The sequence below is a fragment of the Mus caroli genome, unplaced genomic scaffold (genome assembly GCF_978045245.1).
Source record: "Mus caroli unplaced genomic scaffold, Mus_caroli_1 scaffold_9, whole genome shotgun sequence".
In the NCBI taxonomy this organism is placed as follows: Eukaryota; Metazoa; Chordata; class Mammalia; order Rodentia; family Muridae; genus Mus; species Mus caroli.
The window spans coordinates 94,315,873-94,334,695 of NW_028227264.1; the positions used below are offsets into that span (position 1 = coordinate 94,315,873).

Here is an 18,823-nt window from a genome sequence, read left to right on the forward strand (position 1 = left end):
TGAGTTTCTTTTCCAAAAAATTTAGGGTATTTCTTTAAAATTCAAAATTAAAAATAATACTTCTGCTTTTTTTTTTTGGTTGAGAATTTTCTTTTTTGGTGTTGGGGTTTTTGTCAGGGTTTTACTGGGTGATATGTGTATGTATGTGTGCCCTCAAGACAGAACTGGGTTCTATTGGTGTGATCTGAGTTGCAGAAAGCATGGCTGTATAAACCCCCTGTCAACCCCACTGGGACAGGGCCCGCTGAGGCTCAGGGAGAGGTTTAAGAGCAAGGAGCTTGAGAGCTGGGTCTGTAGCTCAGTGTGAAGCACCTGCTCAGCATCCCCGAGGCTCTGAGTTCGATACCCAGCCCTTCAAAAACTAAAGCAATGGTAGCAGTGTCAGGGACTGGTTCTTGTTCAGCTTGCAGACAGGAGCCCAGCATGGCTGTCCTCTGAGAGGCTCCATCCAGTAGCTAACCAACACAGATGCAGAGACCCACAGCCAAACATCAAGTGAGGCTCAGGAAATCTTGTGGAAGAGCCTGGGTAAGGATTGGGGGACCTGGAGGAGATAGGAATACCCCATGAATACCAACAGAGTCAACTAACCTGGGCCCTTAGGTGTTCCAAGAGATGGAATTACCAACCAAAGAGCATACACGGGGTGGACCTAGGCCCCCTGTACATATGTCTCTGCATCTGTTTTGCTTAGCTACTGCATGGAGCCTCTCATCGGACAGCCATGCTGGGCTCTGTCTGCAAGCAGAACAAGAGCCAGTCCCTGACACTACTACCATTGCACATGTGCAGCTTGGACTTCATACAGGTCCCCCACCGACTATAGCAGGGGCTGTCCCTGACTCTTGCCTGCCTGTGGATCCTGTTCCTCTAACTGGGCCACCTTGTCTGGCCTCAGTGAGAGAGGATGTGCCTAGTGCTGCAGTGAGTTGGTGTGCCAGAGGTACCCAGGGAGGGACCTCCCTCTTCTCAGAGGAGAAGGAGAGGAAGATAGGAAAGGACTGTAAGAGGAGGGGATTAGGAGGGGGCAGGCTATGATCAGGATGTGAAGTGAATGAATGAATGAATGAATAAATAAATAAATAAATAAATAAATAAGGGGAAAAAACAAAGCTAAAATAAGTAGCTTGGGGTTGTTGCTTGCCCCTAGCTGGCCTATAATTTGTTACATAGACCTGGCCAGTCTCAAAAACTTACAAAGCTCTACTTGCTTTGGCCTCCAGCATGCTACCATTAAAGGCGTGGGCCATCATACCTGGCGGGTGCTTCGGTTTTCACGTCTCTGTCTAAGTGCTTATCAAAATACAAAGGAACAAACAGGTACCTGTCCTTTACTGAGAAGTTCTTCTGCTTCTCCAGGGTATGGATGACGGTAACCAGGAAGCTTTTATTACATATGAGGGCATCCAAGGCTGTGAGGCTCTCGTTCTTGTCATTGGCGTCTCTGTTCTGGAGGAGGTGATGAGTAAACAACAATGATGTAACAGTGTACACGTACGGAAGATACTATAGCTCAGGACCATACGTAAGCAGAAACTTAGAAAGCAGAGCCACAATGGGTCTCCCAAGACAACGGGTTACTTAATATCCAAACATGCCCACAATAAAAATTCAAAGTATTAACAATGGTGGTGACAGTAAGGATGATAAGCGGACAGTCACTGAGCACAGAGTGAAGACGGAGAGACTTACGTGCATGTCTTCAGTGAAGATGTGCGTGAAGCCACCTGACTGAGAGGAAGGAGACACTTTTATTATTCATGACATTCAAAAGGAAATGAACAGTGCATTTTCGTTACAATACCCAAGTCCGTTCTAATAAAGCAGGGGTGCTATTTGCTAATCTGAAGAGCCCTTGGTCTGCGCTCGCTGTGCCACCTCCAAGACATAATAAATAATTGCCATGCTCTCAAAAAACACCCGTGGCCTCTGGAAGCCTCTGAGAATTGTCATCGGCATAGACTGTTTTTTTTTTTTTTTTTTTTTTTTTTTGGTAGATTATGTTGCGTTTTAAAAAGAGAACTGACTCAAAAGTTAAAACAAAACAAAACAAAAAACCTGGTGGTGGAAGATTATAGAAACGTCAGACCTCTCATCATGAAACTGACCTCCAAGGGTGAGCTCACACAGCGCTGACCTCCAAGGGTGAGGCTCACACAGCGCTGACCTCCAAGGGTGAGGCTCACACAGCGCTGACCTCCAAGGGTGAGGCTCACACAGCGCTGACCTCCAAGGGTGAGGCTCACACAGCGCTGACCATCCTCTAAGCGTGAGGCTCACACAGTTCTGCCATTCTTAGATGTGGTATAGCCAGGTAGCATCTACTGTCCTACTACGTTACATCCTCAAGAAATGGGCAGAACATGTGATGCATAAGCACGGAATTTAGAGCCAAACTACCAGCGGTCCAGCTCGGGCTTATCATGTACTGGCCACATGAGCATGCATGGGTTATTTAACCTCTGTGTCCCACTTCCTTCATCTGTGAAATGGAGGGAGGCAATGGTTCCCACCTCACAGGCTTCTTGTAAAAATGAAATTCGGGAGCCCTGAGCACACAGTGCTCTGTGTCCACTATGACTGAGGGTTTTATCTCTACTTTAAAAAAATACATGTCTTGATATACTATGCTATGTGGATCCTAAATTTAAACTTTTCATTTTGAGGTTTTTTTTTTTTAATGTCTCATTAATCTTACCGAAATTAAGAATTGCATTTTATTCTATTTACTTATTTTGGGTGTTTTTGAGACAGGACTTCACTTTATATCCCAGGCTGGCCCCAAATTCACAGCAATTCTCTGGTTTCTGTCTCCCAAAGTCTGAAATTACTAACATGGACTATGCCCAAAGATTGTAATGTAAAACCATATTGGGTAATAGTTTGAATTAACTAAGTAAAATCATAACATCAAACAGATTTCTCTCTCTCTCTCTCTCTCTCTCTCTCTCTCTCTCATACTTTAAACTTTGGATAAAGCTTGTATCTTAATAAAGTATATTTTTCCTGCAGAGAACCTCATTTCATGGTTTCAAATTTGTTAGCCAAAGCAGAAGATCTCAAATTATTTTGGTCTACTCCTTAACTTCATATAAATGTCCAGTTTAAACAGTTTTTTTTTTTTTGTGATTACATTTGTTTACAGGGGAGGGAAGGGCCATGCTCAGTGTGTGTGTGTGTGTGTGTGTGTGTCAGAGGACAACTTTTGGGTCCTGGAGATTGAACTCTTACTGCGGCAAGCACCTTTACCCCCTGAGCCCTCTTATGACCCCACAATTCATTCCTGACCTTCTGCTGGGAAGTGATACCTTCTGCTGGGAAGTGATATCCTTGCTCCCTGGCTCAAAACTTTTTCTCCTCCTCATTCAAATTTCCTTCTTCCAAGAGATTAGATATTCTGCTTATCCTGTGTTTTCTATTTTCAGAAAAACAGAGATCAGTCTATCTACAGGACACCAGAAGTTCAGGGTCCTTCTTTATGACATTGGAAACTTGAGGTCACCCTGTGCCATCTGGGGCCCTGTCTCAGACAACAATAACACATATACACCATGCAGCGATTCACATGCTGTGGGTCAAGGCCCCTTCATGGGGGTCGAACAATCCTTTCACGGGGGGTTGCACATCAGATATCCTGCATATCAAGTATTTCATCAAGGTTCATAACAGTAGCAAAATTGGTTACAGGCATAGCAACAAAAATAATTTTGTGGTTGGGGGTCAGCACAACATGAAGAACTGTATTAAAGGGCAGGTGAGCAAAGCTGGAGCTGCCACACCCTGGCCACCTCTTCCTTTGCTGTCTTGGAAGAACTGATCATCCATCATGCCTTCTCAGACACCCAAGCTCCAGGCCCAAGGATTTGGCTCTGGTCAACCATAGCAAGCAGCCTGGTCTTGGGGTTCACCCCCCTTCTTATTAGTATAAACTCGGTTTTGACTTAGATTTCCTTCAAAGAGTTCTGAAAGATCCCTGTTGGTTTCCACTTGGGTCCTCTGTCTTAATGACTCCTGGCTTTAGGACTCTCTGTTTGCCATTCAGCACCACACTGAACCCTGAGTTAAATCGGTTGGGCTCCTTGCCACTATTCTCTTCTCCTAAGATAATGCCATGCTATTCTGGGGGCTTCCTTTCATCTTGAGACACTCGGCTCGCAATGGTGTTCCTTGACACTCATCAGTCCGCCCTGCCCTTGACTGCTGACTTTAGAAGATAGGAGAATTTCCTTTTCAGGCCGTAGATTATGCTATTCAGCATTCAAGGGCAATCATTAACTGTAAAAGCCCACACAGTACTCATCTGGATGCTGGAAATCTCCGTTATTTTATTGCTTTTAAATTCTTAATGGGGAATCTCAGAGAACTGGGAAACTGGGCTCGAGATGCAAGCTTCTCAGAGGCCCTGAGTATCACTGTGACTCAGGGACTTGAATTTCCCTCCTTCCCCCAAGTACAGCAAATGGATGAGGCAGCAGGCAGCAGGTCTTGGTGCCTGGTATTCTTGGAGGATAAGTAAGAAAGCTGGTCTTATTTGTAGCCTTCTTGATTTATAACACCAAGGCTTGGATCCCCACATATGGCAGGTATCTTGTGGCAATGTCTAGCCGTCCTGACAGTGCTATGTGTGTGTGCGTGTGTGTGTGTGTGTATGTATTGTGTGTGTATGTATTGTGTGTGTTTATATATATATATATATATATATATATATACTTATATATATATATATACTTATATATATATACTTATATATACATAAACACATACATATATATATATACATATATATATGATAAATATATATAAGTCCATTGCAAGACTTGTAGAGACACTAGAAATTGCTATCCACATGTGCCTATGTTCCTAGGCTTCTGGCCAAAAACAGTCAAGGTACTTCTGGCACGGTGATACAACCCCCTTCCTTGGTTTGAAGAGATTTCTAACTTTGCTGACTGGCCCAGATCTGAATATGGGAGGGAACTAATGAACTCTAATTCAGAGGGCATCTCTCTGGGACCAGCAGAGCAATATGGCAGAGCTGAGGTATCAGGATATGGCGTGGTGAGACAGAATAGGTGAGTGTTCTTGCCAAAGGCTTGGGGTGGGGGTGGGGGGAGGTAACTGAAGAGTGTGTGGGGAAATGGGGGTGTCAGAACAGAATTGAGACCCACCCCAACCCAAAGGGCTCTCTGTACACTTGAAGCGCTAGAACCACTCACAGCTCATTCCAGACACCTATATCTATTAAACAAGCAAACTGATCTCCTAACAGAAAAACTGTCAAAGAAGAGACCATAAACCCTTCACATGGCTAAAACTGCCTGCCATCAGCTCAGATTCCCTGCGTGTCCAATTTCTCCCCGTTTGGCTGATCCTGCTTTTCGTTTCCAATGGAGAAATAATAGCGAATAATCTAGGAGCAGCAGTGCAAGTCAGGCAGATAAACACAACAAATTGGCGAGCCCACAATTTATTGATTTTAAAATGAATTAGCTCACTTCCCAGCTACGGAGTCAGTTTGAAGCTGGTAGTAAAAGAATATATATATATATATATATGGCAAAACTCATCACGCTAAACTTGTACTCCTTACCAGGGAAAGAGTAATTGCCAGTAGCCTGTTGCTGCCCTCTACCCTAATCAATGCAATTAATAATTATCCTCTTCCCTGCTCGGCCCGGACTTAAGGCAAGATGTCGCATTATTATTCAAGGCTCAGCCTGAGGACGATGATCAATGTTCTTTTACCTCAGGGAAGAAAGTTCTCAGAGCGAAATGTTTGTAGTCAAGGAAGGGTACTGTTCCAAAACTATCAACCACGTCCAATTTATCCATCTGGAGCTCGGCAAAGCCTGCAACACAGAATCCCAAGAGCAATATTTTAACTCTGCAAACAATGGGTAAGATCCTCTGCTGTTGTGTCTAACACAGAGTATGACCTTGGTTTTCATTAAAGAAGAAACAATAGATAATTACTTGGTTGGCTGCAGAGAAGAGCCGAAATAGAACACAAAGCCAGGCCCAGGCCCAGGCCCTGCTGCTCAGCTTGTCTTCTACTACACAATCAGTTCTCATTATGTGGCAGTTTCCACATAAGGGCAAAAATTAAAATAAAAGTGAGCAGGGCTTGTTTTGCTACGCGCAGAGTCTCAGAGCCTACCGTCACGGATCTCCTTCCGGAGTTCGCTCTCCAGCAGCTCCAGCTGTTGGCTCTGCTTTCGACTGAGCTCCTTGGATTTGTGCCTCGTCACCACCACAGCCACTGAGGGGACAGAGACTCTGGGTCAGGTTGGTGCAGTAACACAGAAATGAAAACGGGGGTGGGGGTGGGGGGAGAGAAACAGGGAGGAGAGATGGAGAATTATGCATTGAAAAGAGCATGTAAAAACTTTATTTTAGGGGAGGGGGGCGGTCTGTGCGGTGTCAGAGCACTGACCTAACATGTTCCATTGAGATTGGGTTCCAACCTCAATGCCACAAAAAAACAAAATGAAAAACAAAAGCTGGATTCTTATTAAAGGGCCATTTCCATAAAGGTCATTCTAAAGAGGAAGGTGTTAAATGTAACGGGGAAAAAAATTCCACTCATCTTAAAGTGAAAACACAATCAAATAACCTTCACTTGGAACCAAAGATCCCAACTGGCTAGAAAGTAAGGAAACAGGCCAAGTTTCCCTGAAGCCAGCCACTCGATTTATGGATGGTTCATTCTTTTCCCCCACATCTCTAATCATATCTGGAGAAACGAAAAGTGTTGCAAACGCAGAAGGAAACCACAGATCCATCCTTGCTGCAGATCCCTCCTCGACGCAGGAGCCTAACTTGCACCGTTTAAGAAGGGGTGATGTAACAGGCAAGTCATGGAGAGCCCCCATAGCTGGTGGCCTCTGTGTCCACATCACCTTGCTCTGAACCATGCTGTTTGAGTAGTCAGTGCAACGAATCCTGGAGCTTGGGTTTATATCTCCGCTCTGTCGTTTCATTTACTACCTGTGTGACCCTGAGCAAATCCCTTAGCATCTCTGTGCCTGCCTGCCTTATCCATAAGAGCTGTGATGTAGAAGAGATTGCAGGCAGTAAATCAAGGAATCACATCGACCGGAGGAACAAACGATTGCCAGCTCTCGTATGAGCCTAGAAGGATCTCAACTTTTAACAGATACTACACAAAAGGGGTTGGGGGAAAAGTGTTTGCCATCCAAATAGGACGATCTGAGGGATCCGTGTAAAGCCAGACACACCCACAGCAGGATGGGAGGCGGAGACAAGAGATGCCCCAGGAATCCTAAGGCTAGCTACCCCAGTGTATGCAGGGTATGGACAAGAAACCCTTTCTCAAACAAGGGTGGAAGGTGAAGAGCAGCAACATAAAGTTATCCTTTGCCAGTTCCATGTGTGCAGTAGTATTTGGGCACAACACACACATACACACAGACAAATTTGTCCTCTGTTACACAAGTCCTATGGTATTTGGGCACCCCTATGTATGTCACACCACAGAGAGAGAGAGACAGAGAGAGAGAGAGACAGAGAGAGAGACAGAGAGAGAGACAGAGAGAGAGAGAGAGAGACAGAGAGAGAGACAGAGAGAGAGACAGAGAGAGAGACAGAGAGAGAGAGAGAGACAGAGACAGAGACACAGAGAGAAAACAAACACTGTTCAATACAATTACACAGAAGTCGTCCCTAGACTTCTTCACCATCTCAGCCGTACTTACAATAACCGGGACTGAGCATTTCCAAGAGAGCTGATTCTCAAACTCACCCAACCAGAGAACCCCTTTTTTCATTTGGGGCAGTGGCTCCCCAGGAAGCTACCCTGACTCAGAATGTAAAGGGAGCTGCAGCACCCACACAGCAGGGTTGGTTTCCTGGCTCTGTTGTTGGCAGGCTCAGGCTAGGTGCATCTAGCATTTACACTAAGGACATGACTGAAGGACTAGGTCACATTTACCAGAGCTGCCGTGACACATGCCTCCCTAGAATGAGTCACAATGGGATGGTTTTGAGAGGTTCCACAGATTCAAACAAATCACCTTAAAGGACAAAATGACTTCTTACAAAGTCAACAAGAGACCAGAGGTTTCTCGGGAGTCACAAAGTGGACATGACTATGTGGCGAGGCTGAGAGATCTGAACACATCTGACAGCAGTTGATGCTCAAATCAGAGCTCAGCATTTATACAAGCAATCTTCTCGAAGCCCATATCAGCCAGGACTTTATGAAAATGCCAAGTCAAATTTTAAAATGTAGATACACGACAGAGGTAGACAACTTGGGGAAAGCATAAAAAAATACCCCAAATAATCACTGATGAAGCAACATAGGAAAATTCATTTCATGGAGCCAGTTCTTTACAAATGTATATCTCCCGTCCCAGGAGTGCCAACTGCCCAAAGAAAGCACTAGTCCTTAAGTCAACTCTCAAAGCAGAGACGGACCCAGTCACCAACATCTCATCCAATGTTCAGTAAGAAAACAAACGAAGAAACAAGGAAAACAGATTTGGAAACAAGAGAGTAAGAAGGGGGTGTGAAGACACACAGCACAGCAATGCCGACCCTTGCCTCCATGCCCTACGGTGTCAGAAAGGCGCCATGTTGTAGTTAATCAACAAACATGGTGTGCTGTTGATAAAGAAGGAGAAGAAACAGAATGAAAAGGTCATAAACAAAATAGCTGCAGGCACCAGCTATAGAGGTGGGTGGAGACCTTAGGGGATGGAGAGACTATGGTGAAAACCCAGAGGGCGAACACCCTGTCTTCAAGGAATAGCCATTGCCAAGCTCCAACAACGAATGCAAGCTAAAACTGGGACCTCAGAGTTTAGACCTTTCACACTGTCCACACAGAAAATGGATGTATTTACTTAACATATACGAGCACTCTCTCTTCATGTGCAGGGTAGGGGAGAATCAAATTCCACTGCAGATGGTTGTGGGGAACCATCTGGCTGCTGGGATCTGAACTCAGGACCTCTGGAAGAGCATATCTTCACTGGTGAGTCATCTCTCTGGCCCCCCTCAACACAAATTTAAAGGGTGAGTTACCTAATTTTTAGATGTCAACTTTTTCAGTTAAAACAAAACAAAACCAAAACGGTGCCGTAGGACCCAAGAAATAGGTCAGATTTGCCCACTGGTAGTCAGTATGGTACTTCCATGTCCATAGGAAGCAGGGCATGTTGGAACAGATAACACAGACACACGTGCAAAGCCTGACTTTCCCAGGGAAAGCAGGGCAGGGGGTGGGGAGGAGCCAAGGATGAGATGGGATGACCACATTCTGGGAGCCTTTAATGGACTTGTTTCTAAAACAATCCCAAAGACGTGGGGTATCAGTGCAATACTTCTCAAACATCAAGGGACCATCTTGCAATCTCGCTCTTTGTTAGTGAAGCACCAGAAAAACTCATTAGAGAAGCCACAGACCACCTGTTATTCACTTCTCAACATTCTGGGTTGGCCTTTCAGCCATTCATATTTAATGGAAACAGAGAGTTCCCAAAAGCTGAAGGTCTGCCTGCCCACAGAGAAGCCTTGGGGAATAACGTCTTGGGCAAAATGGAACGGGCCACTTACCAACGATGACAATGGCCAGCAAGATTGGAAGCGCGATTAGAAAATACCACGTGGAAGGAACGGATTCCTGTTCCACGTAGAGTTCCAGGTTTCCCAGCTTGACCTGATGGGACAGATTGGTACCGTTAGACCCAGTGGCACCAGGCACCATGTGCATGCGCGCTGTCAGCTTCCCCAAGATGTAGACACGGAAGGCAGGTGGGATTTGTAGGTGTGCCGGACTAGACCTGTAGGTTTTAAATACTGGCCCTCTTTGTCCTGAACCTTACTAGTGCAGCGGTGGGCTAACACAGGGGCAGACGGCTCCTAGCCTTCCTCTACAGGCGCAATTACACTTCTCTTTCTCCTACACTGGTGCTTCCAGTCAGGAAGGTTTTGAATGTCACTTTCTCAGGTGAAAATTAGTTTGGCAAAGCTGACCACCACATGATCCCTGAAGGTCTTTTCTGTTTTCTGCCTTTTGGGGAGAGGGGGGAGGTTGAAGGGTCAGGGGCTAAGAAAAACTTGGCAATTAAACTTGAAAAGGAAAAAAAAATGCTTCATCTTCACACACACAAGTGCTAAGGCACCTGTGGCTCCCTGGAACCCGAGCTGCCCCATGGAAGCACCAAGCGAAATGGTTGGGGTGATGGCAGGTCTTGGCGGTCCAGCTTTTCTCTCCTTGCAGGATCTTAAGTTAGTCTGTACCCGGCCTCATTCTGTCATCTCTGACATGGATGTTGAAAGGGCCTATGGGTAGGTAAAGGCCAACAGTCTCTCTCCTATAGGTCAGCTCACACCATCTCTGTTCTCATTCTCTCTCTAGCAGCTGCCTAGAATCAAAAGCACAAGCCTCTAGCAATGCCTTAAAGGCCCTAATAATCTCTGGCCCTCCCCATCAACTCTCTAACCTCCTGGGAAGGGCCCCTCACTCCAACCATGCTGACCCACCTCATTCAGACCAGACCTAGCCAGCAGGTTTCTGCCTCAGGACACTCGGAGCCTATGCTTCCCTCTGTCTGTCCGTGGCTCCTTCTCTTCCTCCTCCTCCTCCTCCCGGAGGCCCACATTCTAATGTCGCCTCTCCAGGCAAACTTTTCCACCATCAGGTGCAAAGACATCCCTAGGTAGTTTACTTTCTCCTCCCACTTCGTATAGTCTTCCCTAAAGATTATTCCTCACTGCATGCTCTCACTGGGACTCTCCAGCAAGGCAGCTGTTTCTGCCTGCTTTCTGCTTTGCCGGGTTTGAATCCCAGTGCAGGTGCTTTGAGAACTTTGCCGCAAATGGAAGGATGCCTGGATGTGCCACACCCAGCGAGCACTGCAAGCAGGTTCCTGGTGTTGCTCATTTCGTGATGGCTACTTGCTACCTCTCTTGCCAACATGATAAACAACGAAAGGGTCAGGGTGGGGGAAGCCAGATGTCTTACCTAGGGCCACAGCTGGGACTCAAGCACACCCTCACTCCTGCCTCCCAGTACAAATGTTCTCTCTTGTCTTTTAGCCAATTATTTTTTACTACAAAGGAAATGGTTGCTCTTCTTTTTCTTATAATGCTGGAGATTAAGCCTGGAGCCTTGGGTACCACAGGCAAGCACTTTACCACTGAGCCGCGTCCCCTGACTCGCAGAGTATTATTATATTTTTTTAATAGACTTTACAGAGCCGCTTACGCTGGACAGAGTAAACACTACCCTGTATGTTTCTCTTCTCAGAGGATCCTTGGGCACATCTAGGAAACGGTGACCGCTGCAGGAAAGGACAGCCAGGCTGGCGGACGCCACTCTCAAACCCTAGATTATTGGGCTGCCGGCAGAGGCTTGTGCCACCCGCCCTGCTTATGCCTAAGAGGCTGGTGTTTTGGGTTCCTGCTTAGACATGTCACCTCTGCATTCAGAGAGAGAGAGAGAGAGAGAGAGAGAGAGAGAGAGAGAGAGAGCGAGCTCGGTCATCGTCATCAGTGGATCTGGAGATGCGGCTTGCAGATGCTATGGTATAAATGCACAGCTAGAACAAAAGCTATCAAGGCTCATTAGGATTATAGACAATGGTGTGTTCGGTGCTTTGCCGTTCCAACAAGCACAGGCATGGCTCTGCCTGCTATTCTGGTTGGAATTATGCTTGGGCTTGCAGTATCAGCTTTGTCGATCTTCTTCTATTTAAAGAGAGGAATCTAAAGATCTGTGAGAGATTCCACTCCAACCTGGGGGTTAGTAAGGCAATTACAGAGACTCAGATAAAGCCAGCAGGCGGGGTGCGCGGGTGACTTACGCGGACTTTTTTAGAGGCGCTGGCAATGGTGTTTGCATTCTTGATACTCTTGATCTTGCAAAGGATGGTTGTGAGGTCCTGGTTTCTAGTAATATTTTCGAAACTGCAATTAAATTGTTTATTTTCCCCATGGAAGAGAGTAATATCAATGTCATCCTTGGAAATGTTGAAATTGTCATTTTCTTTCTGCAATAAACAAGACAAAGAGGAAGAACTAAGGGCATGCATGGAAACTCACATATCTCTCCAGACCAGGGATAAGAACAGCCCACAGAGAAGGGAGGAAGGGAGGAAGGAAGGAAGGAAGGAAAGGAAAGGAAAGGAAAGGAAAGGAAAGGAAAGGAAAGGAAAGGAAAGGAAAGGAAAGGAAAGGAGGAAGGGCGAAGGAGGAGGGAGAGAAGGAGGGGAGGGAGAGAGGGGAGGGAGGGAGGAAGGAAGATGCATACATACATACTTGAATTTTTACTTCTAATTCTGTATCAATCTCTGACTCCACTCGGTACCCTGTAAATCTGGGGTCCTCGAGGTATTGCAGGGTTCCACAGTCCAAGTAGGTGTCTTGGACCCTCAGCTTCACCGCCACGTTTGTACGCACTTTGGAGCTCTTTAAATTAGGAGCTAGAAACCTGCAGGAAGTTGCTGCACAGTATTCAGAGACCTGGAGACAGGAAAGAGCCTATCAGGTACGGGAGGACCCCAGCTCTAAATGCTAAGTGACCCAGGCAACTTCCGAGGAACGCCTGTTCTTCCCCTCTGTAAAACCAGGCCAGCAACACTATGAATCTCATAGGATTGAATTAACCCTAAATGAAATGAGCAGAGATTAAAAAAAAAAATCATTCAATTAAATGTTGGCTACTGTGAATGAGATTACATCTGTAAAAGTACCTAGGGTCTGATGGGCACACAGGAAGTATTCTGCACAAGCGAGCATCCTCTACGCAGAGCATCACTGACATAACTGGCATTCAGAGAAGCTCTTGGGTGATGACATGGGGGGCACAGGGAGGCTCTGCAAAGAGAAGCAGGCTGGGAAAGAGGAAGGCTTGGCTCAAAGCTCTCAGGTGCCTTTCAATCCTGCATGGCTGAGTCCCGGAAACTTTAGGAAGGGAGTTGAGAGCCGAGGCCGGCTTCTAACTTGCCCGCACTTGGTTGAGTCATTGTGTGTCAAAAGAGCCTCTGCAGAAGGCTAGCAAGAGAGTCCCTAAGTTGGGGAAGCTACGGCAGAGGTTCCCTGTGAGAAGTCCCTAACCACAGCAAGAGGAAGCAGCTTTTCAGGCACAACAGTAAAGAGCAGAAAATGAAAAGCTTAAGAACAGCAACAGGTCCCCTAAGACATGAGGGGTGTGCAAACGGGATGGAGGCAGAAAGCCTGACCCAATTTGTGAACAGGTTTATTTACAAAGAAAACCCACAACTACATGGCCATGTTCAAGGGAGCAGCGAGACAGGCAGGGAAACCTTGCAGACAATGTAAGGACAGGTTGGCAGATACTCAAGGGAGGGCATGCCGGGGCTGTGGCTCAGTGGCAGAGGGCTTCCCTAGTATGCTCATGGTCCTGGGTTCGGTCCTTAACGTTGTAAGATAAAGAGGATGGGAGAGAGACTGGGAGGGAGAAGGGATTAATACTCAAGCAAGTTGGGAGAAGCATTCCCTCTCTTTGTTTTCTGTAACCTTGGAGCTAAGGATGGGTGGACAGAGGACCTAGGTGGCCACATTAGAGTAGGAACACCACTCTTTATCCTGAATACATTCTGAAATTCCAACCCTCTTTCCTGCCTTAGCACTTCTGCGATAGGATGAAAAGCCACTGGACCACAATCCCTACTTCCTTAACACCAACGTCCTAAACGAAAGACCAGCAACAGGGTCACCCTTGCTCCTTACCCCAAAGACTGAGCCTGTTTGTGTGGGGACCAACCCTTATTTTAAAGACAGCTTCTCGGTGACTGTCTCTGGTCAATTCCGTTTTCTTTGACTCTCCCACCCTCACCCCTGAAGAAAAGCTGCGAGCAGATTCTAAACATGCTTTCTTCATCCCTGGTGCTTTCTCTTCTACATGGCCACCCCCACATCCCCACAGGGATGCTGAAATGACTAGCCTCACTATCACCAGTCCTCTAGACCTACTCTGCAGATGGCATTCCAGCAGAGAGCTCCATAGGCATCTATCTGGTGGTGTCTCAGTCACACTTAGACCTGTCCCAGCCATGCCTGGACATCTGTGTGAGCATCCTCATTAACTATCCTCTCCAAACTACCCTAGGCACCGCGGATAAAATGACCCTCATGCCACTCCTTGCCAAAGACCCCCAAGACCTCCCTGCCCCCATTGCCTACAGAGCCAGGGGTGATGTCTTGGAATGAAGAGCCGTATTGGGGGATGATTCCCCCTTGCATGGCCCTGTATGGTTTTCAGCCATCTCTATCACCCATCCCAACCCAGCCTCTAAGGTTCCAACAAAGCAAACGTGAATGGTGTTTTAGTCTAGAATAGGTCTAGAATAGGTCTAGAATAGGTGAATACCCCCTTCTGTGCTCTGCAATCACCTCCCTGCTTCCTTGCCCGCTTGCTGGTCTAGCCCTTTCCACTGTACTCCATTGGCTTAGTCTCAGCCCTACCCACTCATGCTTTCCCTGGGAAACACATCATGGCTTCTTGAACTCATGAGAGATGGAAGGAGCGGGAAGACCCGGCACTTGTCACCAACGGTGCTGCCAGTGTCCAATGCCAGTGCAGATCTGCCATCTCCTTTCATGAAGGTGGGGGTGGGTGTTGTGGGGGCAGAGCTCATTTACTCTTTGTTCTTGCAGCCAGAAAAAAAAAATGTTTTTGCATATAGTAGGTGCTCAATAAAAGGGACATATTCTGGGAAAGAGACCGTGTTTCCAGGTCTCCTGGCTCAGGCTATCCCTCAGGTCAAGGGCCACTACACAACTGAACAGGCTTCCATCACGGGAAAATGGCCAGAATCAGACTCAGTGTGAGGCTGGGAACTGGCCAGGAAGTGTGCCAGAAGTGGATGGACATGTGTCTTGGACAAGGCCGTAAGAAAGATGGAGTGCTATGCCTCCTGTTTCCAGGCATGAACATCTACTGGTTGCAAGTAGGACAAAGTGTTTAGCCACCCTCAGCACTGCTGGCTTTGGCAGGAAGTGGTCAGGTTGAGGCCCAGAATGGCTGTTCCCTTTACACTAGAGAAAAGGAGGAAGGAAACAGAAGAACATTCAAGAAGCACCTATAAGCAACAGTGTACCTAGCCCCTCCTCACAGACACCCATGGCTTCACCCTGAAGGTTCCTATGAGAACGTCAAGGCTCTTCTCAGAGAACTAAACCCTTACACGGGCCAGACAATTCCCAGTTTGGGGATGGGGAAGCATGGTGTGGGAGGGACGGAAGACAGTGGCCACAGGACCAAGAGACAATGACAAGAAAAGGAATGTTACTTCAGCAGGTCCCCGACCTCCTTTGGTGCTGTTGGATCACATACTTGTCACAGGCTCTGTACATAGCACCCCAACCATCCACAACGACTTTCACACCTATTCAGAAGTGTTATCTGATTAAAGCAACGTGCCACATGCGTCACTCGAGGAGAACATGGCAGGTCTTATCACATGAAATTCTTTTCTGGTTCCTCTGTGTGGCAACCCCAAATAACTCCAAGAATGAGATCTTTCTGTTACAGCAGAGACAGTATAGATCATAAGAAAGCAAAAGTTTATAATGCCGAAGTCATAGAAATGAAACATACCCCCCCATGGTTTATATAACTTACATTTATGTTCACGTTTGCGTTTCCCTTCGGCTCATGTGAAATGATGAGGTTGTCGATGACGTCAAAATTTCTGCCCATGATGGTTATGTTTTGCCCACCGCTACAAAGGATTGAAGGGCAAGGGTGAGCCACCGGCGTTCACGATTTCAAACCAAACTATTAACTGATTCACAATTAATGTTAAGCTCAGTCATATTTGGGAGACAACGAACCAATTTCAATTTAAAAGACGTTGATAATTTTAGAAGTCTTTAAATGGTACTGGCTGCAGGCTCATGGCTTCTAAGACATACATATAAAAAATACAGGTCAGCCCCTGTTTCAGTTCTGGGAAAGTGCCAGATTCTTTAATAGAATCGGAGCTTTCTTGTGCTCTTTCGCCACACATAACCAGATCATCTGCTGTACCTTGGAAGCATTTCATGGGACAAAAATCTCATTTGATTACAGTTTAATCTATGAGAAGATGACCCGCTCTCACAATTTCCACGACCAAACCTTCCAACCCACCAATTATATTTTATTTATAGTTTATTTATTTAGAGGGAGACAGGGAACACACGATAGGTGGACAAGCTAAAATGGCGAGTGACCTTAGAAGTTTGTATTCTTGTTTAAGATATGGGATTTCAGTGTACGGGGAAGGTACACAAATCTCACCAAAATCAGACAGTGATTTCACCTAGTCTCAAGGTGTCACCGGATAACATCGAAGTGGTCACCCAGTGTGAAATAAACAGCTGCCTACAGCTCTGGTTATTCTCATGGGTCACCAGACACTTGTTCTGGGGTGGCAGGTCCACCCCAGACACTGTATGGCCACCTGACAATCTGCCTCAATTTCGAGAAAACCAACCCAAACATCTTCTCCTGATTCCAGATGGTGGCACCTCCTCCTTCTTGCTCAAAGTTCAAGGATGGGGAGCACTGAGACTCAGGCAGCCATTTGATGAGGAGGAAGCAGAGTATTGTGGTAGAAACCACTGCATCCTGGGCCCAGCTCTCAGGGAGCTACGTATAGCATTTGAACTGTAGCCATGCCTTGGTTCACCCCTGCCAAAGGGACAACCCATCGTTGGGTTCTCAGGGTTTTTGTGAGGTTTAACCAGGTCAGCAGCTATACCATGACTATGTGGTGAGTGCCACATCCGCTCTACTACTTATACATAGGGCATACTTAATCTCAGAGCGGAGGGTTGCATGTAAGAGCCTTGCTTTTGAAATCTCAGTCTTCCCTATGCCACTCCAATGGGCTGCAAAGTTTGCATGGGGAAGCCCTGACCCCCAGTTACTCAGAAGAAGGCTGAAGATAGAGAGATTGGGGGTGGAGGTGGGGAATAGGCAAATGCTAGGCAGTATTTTACCACTAAACTATACCTGAGATTAAGGTCATTAAAGAGGTAATGGAAATTCAGGGCATTCACTGGAGTGACTGATGGTATTCTGAAAAAGCTTAGGGCACAGTCTTAGATGGAGGGACAGGGGAGAGACAGCTGCCTGAAAACTCTGCAGAGACGCTGCCTCGCAAGGGGCTAAACTTCCTTCCACCTCAGAGACATACAACCTGGAGGAACTCCCATTTGAGCTGTCTAAGCTGTCCGCTCTGACTTCTATTATCACAGTTTAGCAAACCAAGAGCAAACACAGCTGCTTCCCAAGGTCATCTCAAGTAAGAATATAGGAGATGTTTTGTCTCTTTTTCCTTCCAATTTATTTCCCCTCATTGCTTTGTCTGTGGTTTTATCTCAAAAGGTACATGAAAAGTTAACTTCATGTGAGATGAAGAAAATCTCTTTGGGGTTATACACCAGAACCTAACTGTGAATTTAAATTTGACTAGAGAGAGACATTTTTCCCCATTAATATATTGTATTCATCTCAAAGAGTTTATTTTGGAATTTTTTAACCCTCAAACAGGACCTTTGAAATGTAGAGGCTCCATGCAGGCGCCAGTATTTCCCCCAAAGCATTCAAAGCAGCTGAGTCTAAAAGTTAGCAAGTGAAACCTGTGAGTGGGGAGTCTTACATCATGAGTGGGGAAGGCAGGTGACACAGAAGGCCACAGCAACCTGGACTAAGAACAGTCATTGTGGTTGAACAAAATGTTCGAGCTGTGAGTTTCCTAGTAGCCATGGTGAGATAAAAACAGGCTATGCTCACAGTCCTTGTGGTCAGACAGGAGCAGTTTTCTAGAAATAATTCCTAGGAGGAACACCAAGAGGAAAATTTAGGTGCAGCTACCATCGCCATGATCTTATGTACATCACCCTTCACCGGAAGAAGAGAAGCCCTCTGTGGATCCAGACAGTACCTGATCCAGGTGGTGGCAGGAACTATCAGGGAACAATGTGGCAGAGCAATGTAGGACAGAGCCCCTGCAGACGAGCAGGTCCCACCGTCAAACTGGATGCAAACGTCTTTCATTTCTTTGCGGCTTGATGGAAGTGAGAATTTCATATGCGTGTCATTTAGCACATGGCTAACCCGGATCCTAGAAAGGGGTCAGGAAAGGAACTCTTACATGACACAGACACTTAGCACAGTTGATTGCTCAAGGTGATGACCCATGAATTTCACTCAAAGATGGTCAAGAACAGTTGCGAGAGGCGGACTAGTCAAGGGCTGCCTGTTGGGTCTGGCTCTCTAAGGCTGGGTTCCTCTTTCTTCTGTGTATGTCTATCTCTGATCTGCATTCCCCCTTAGAAGGGGAAAATGAAGAAGCAGCTACCCTTGCCCTCAGAAGTCCTAATGGACCAGGGCAAGCAGGGGCATCACACTAAATGAAGGGATTAAGGTTAACATTGGCACTACTCTGTCAGAGACACATTGACGGATCCATGAAGCAATGTGGCACCAGGATTTGATTTGAAGACACTCCAGCCATAGTGTATGACTTCTGTCCCTGCTGCCTCCATGGGGGAGGGGAGGCACGAAGGGGGGAGAAGCAATAGAAAAAGATGAAATAAAATTGGGAGAATGTCCAAAACTTTTAAGTTTCTAAAGAGCCTTATTTATATGCATCTTTCTTATATATGAGCTGTCATTTCCATAATTAAAAGCTTTTTTTTTTTTTTGAAGAAGAAGAAGTAGTAGTAGTAGTAGTTGTTTTAGTCAAGCATGGGAAAGTATGACCCCCCCCAAACAGACCTGGGAATTCTCCCCTTCAAAGAGAGGGGAACCTGCTTCAGGAACCCTGAAGTCTTAGAATCA

General features: G+C 46.3%; 1 protein-coding gene across 1 annotated transcript in view; it reads right to left on the reverse strand.

Annotated features, from left to right (window-relative positions):
* Plxnc1 (plexin C1) overlaps positions 1-18,823 on the reverse strand; it is a 157,806-nt gene that overhangs the window by 42,460 nt on the left and 96,523 nt on the right. Inside the window, exons 11-19 of the mRNA XM_021175323.2 lie at positions 17,925-18,104; positions 15,614-15,713; positions 12,286-12,489; positions 11,832-12,017; positions 9,580-9,682; positions 6,158-6,259; positions 5,746-5,849; positions 1,693-1,731; positions 1,325-1,449 (exon numbers count right to left, since the gene is read on the reverse strand). Of these exons, the coding sequence (XP_021030982.2) occupies positions 1,325-1,449; positions 1,693-1,731; positions 5,746-5,849; positions 6,158-6,259; positions 9,580-9,682; positions 11,832-12,017; positions 12,286-12,489; positions 15,614-15,713; positions 17,925-18,104 (1,143 nt within the window). The remainder of the gene's footprint in view (positions 1-1,324; positions 1,450-1,692; positions 1,732-5,745; positions 5,850-6,157; positions 6,260-9,579; positions 9,683-11,831; positions 12,018-12,285; positions 12,490-15,613; positions 15,714-17,924; positions 18,105-18,823) is intronic.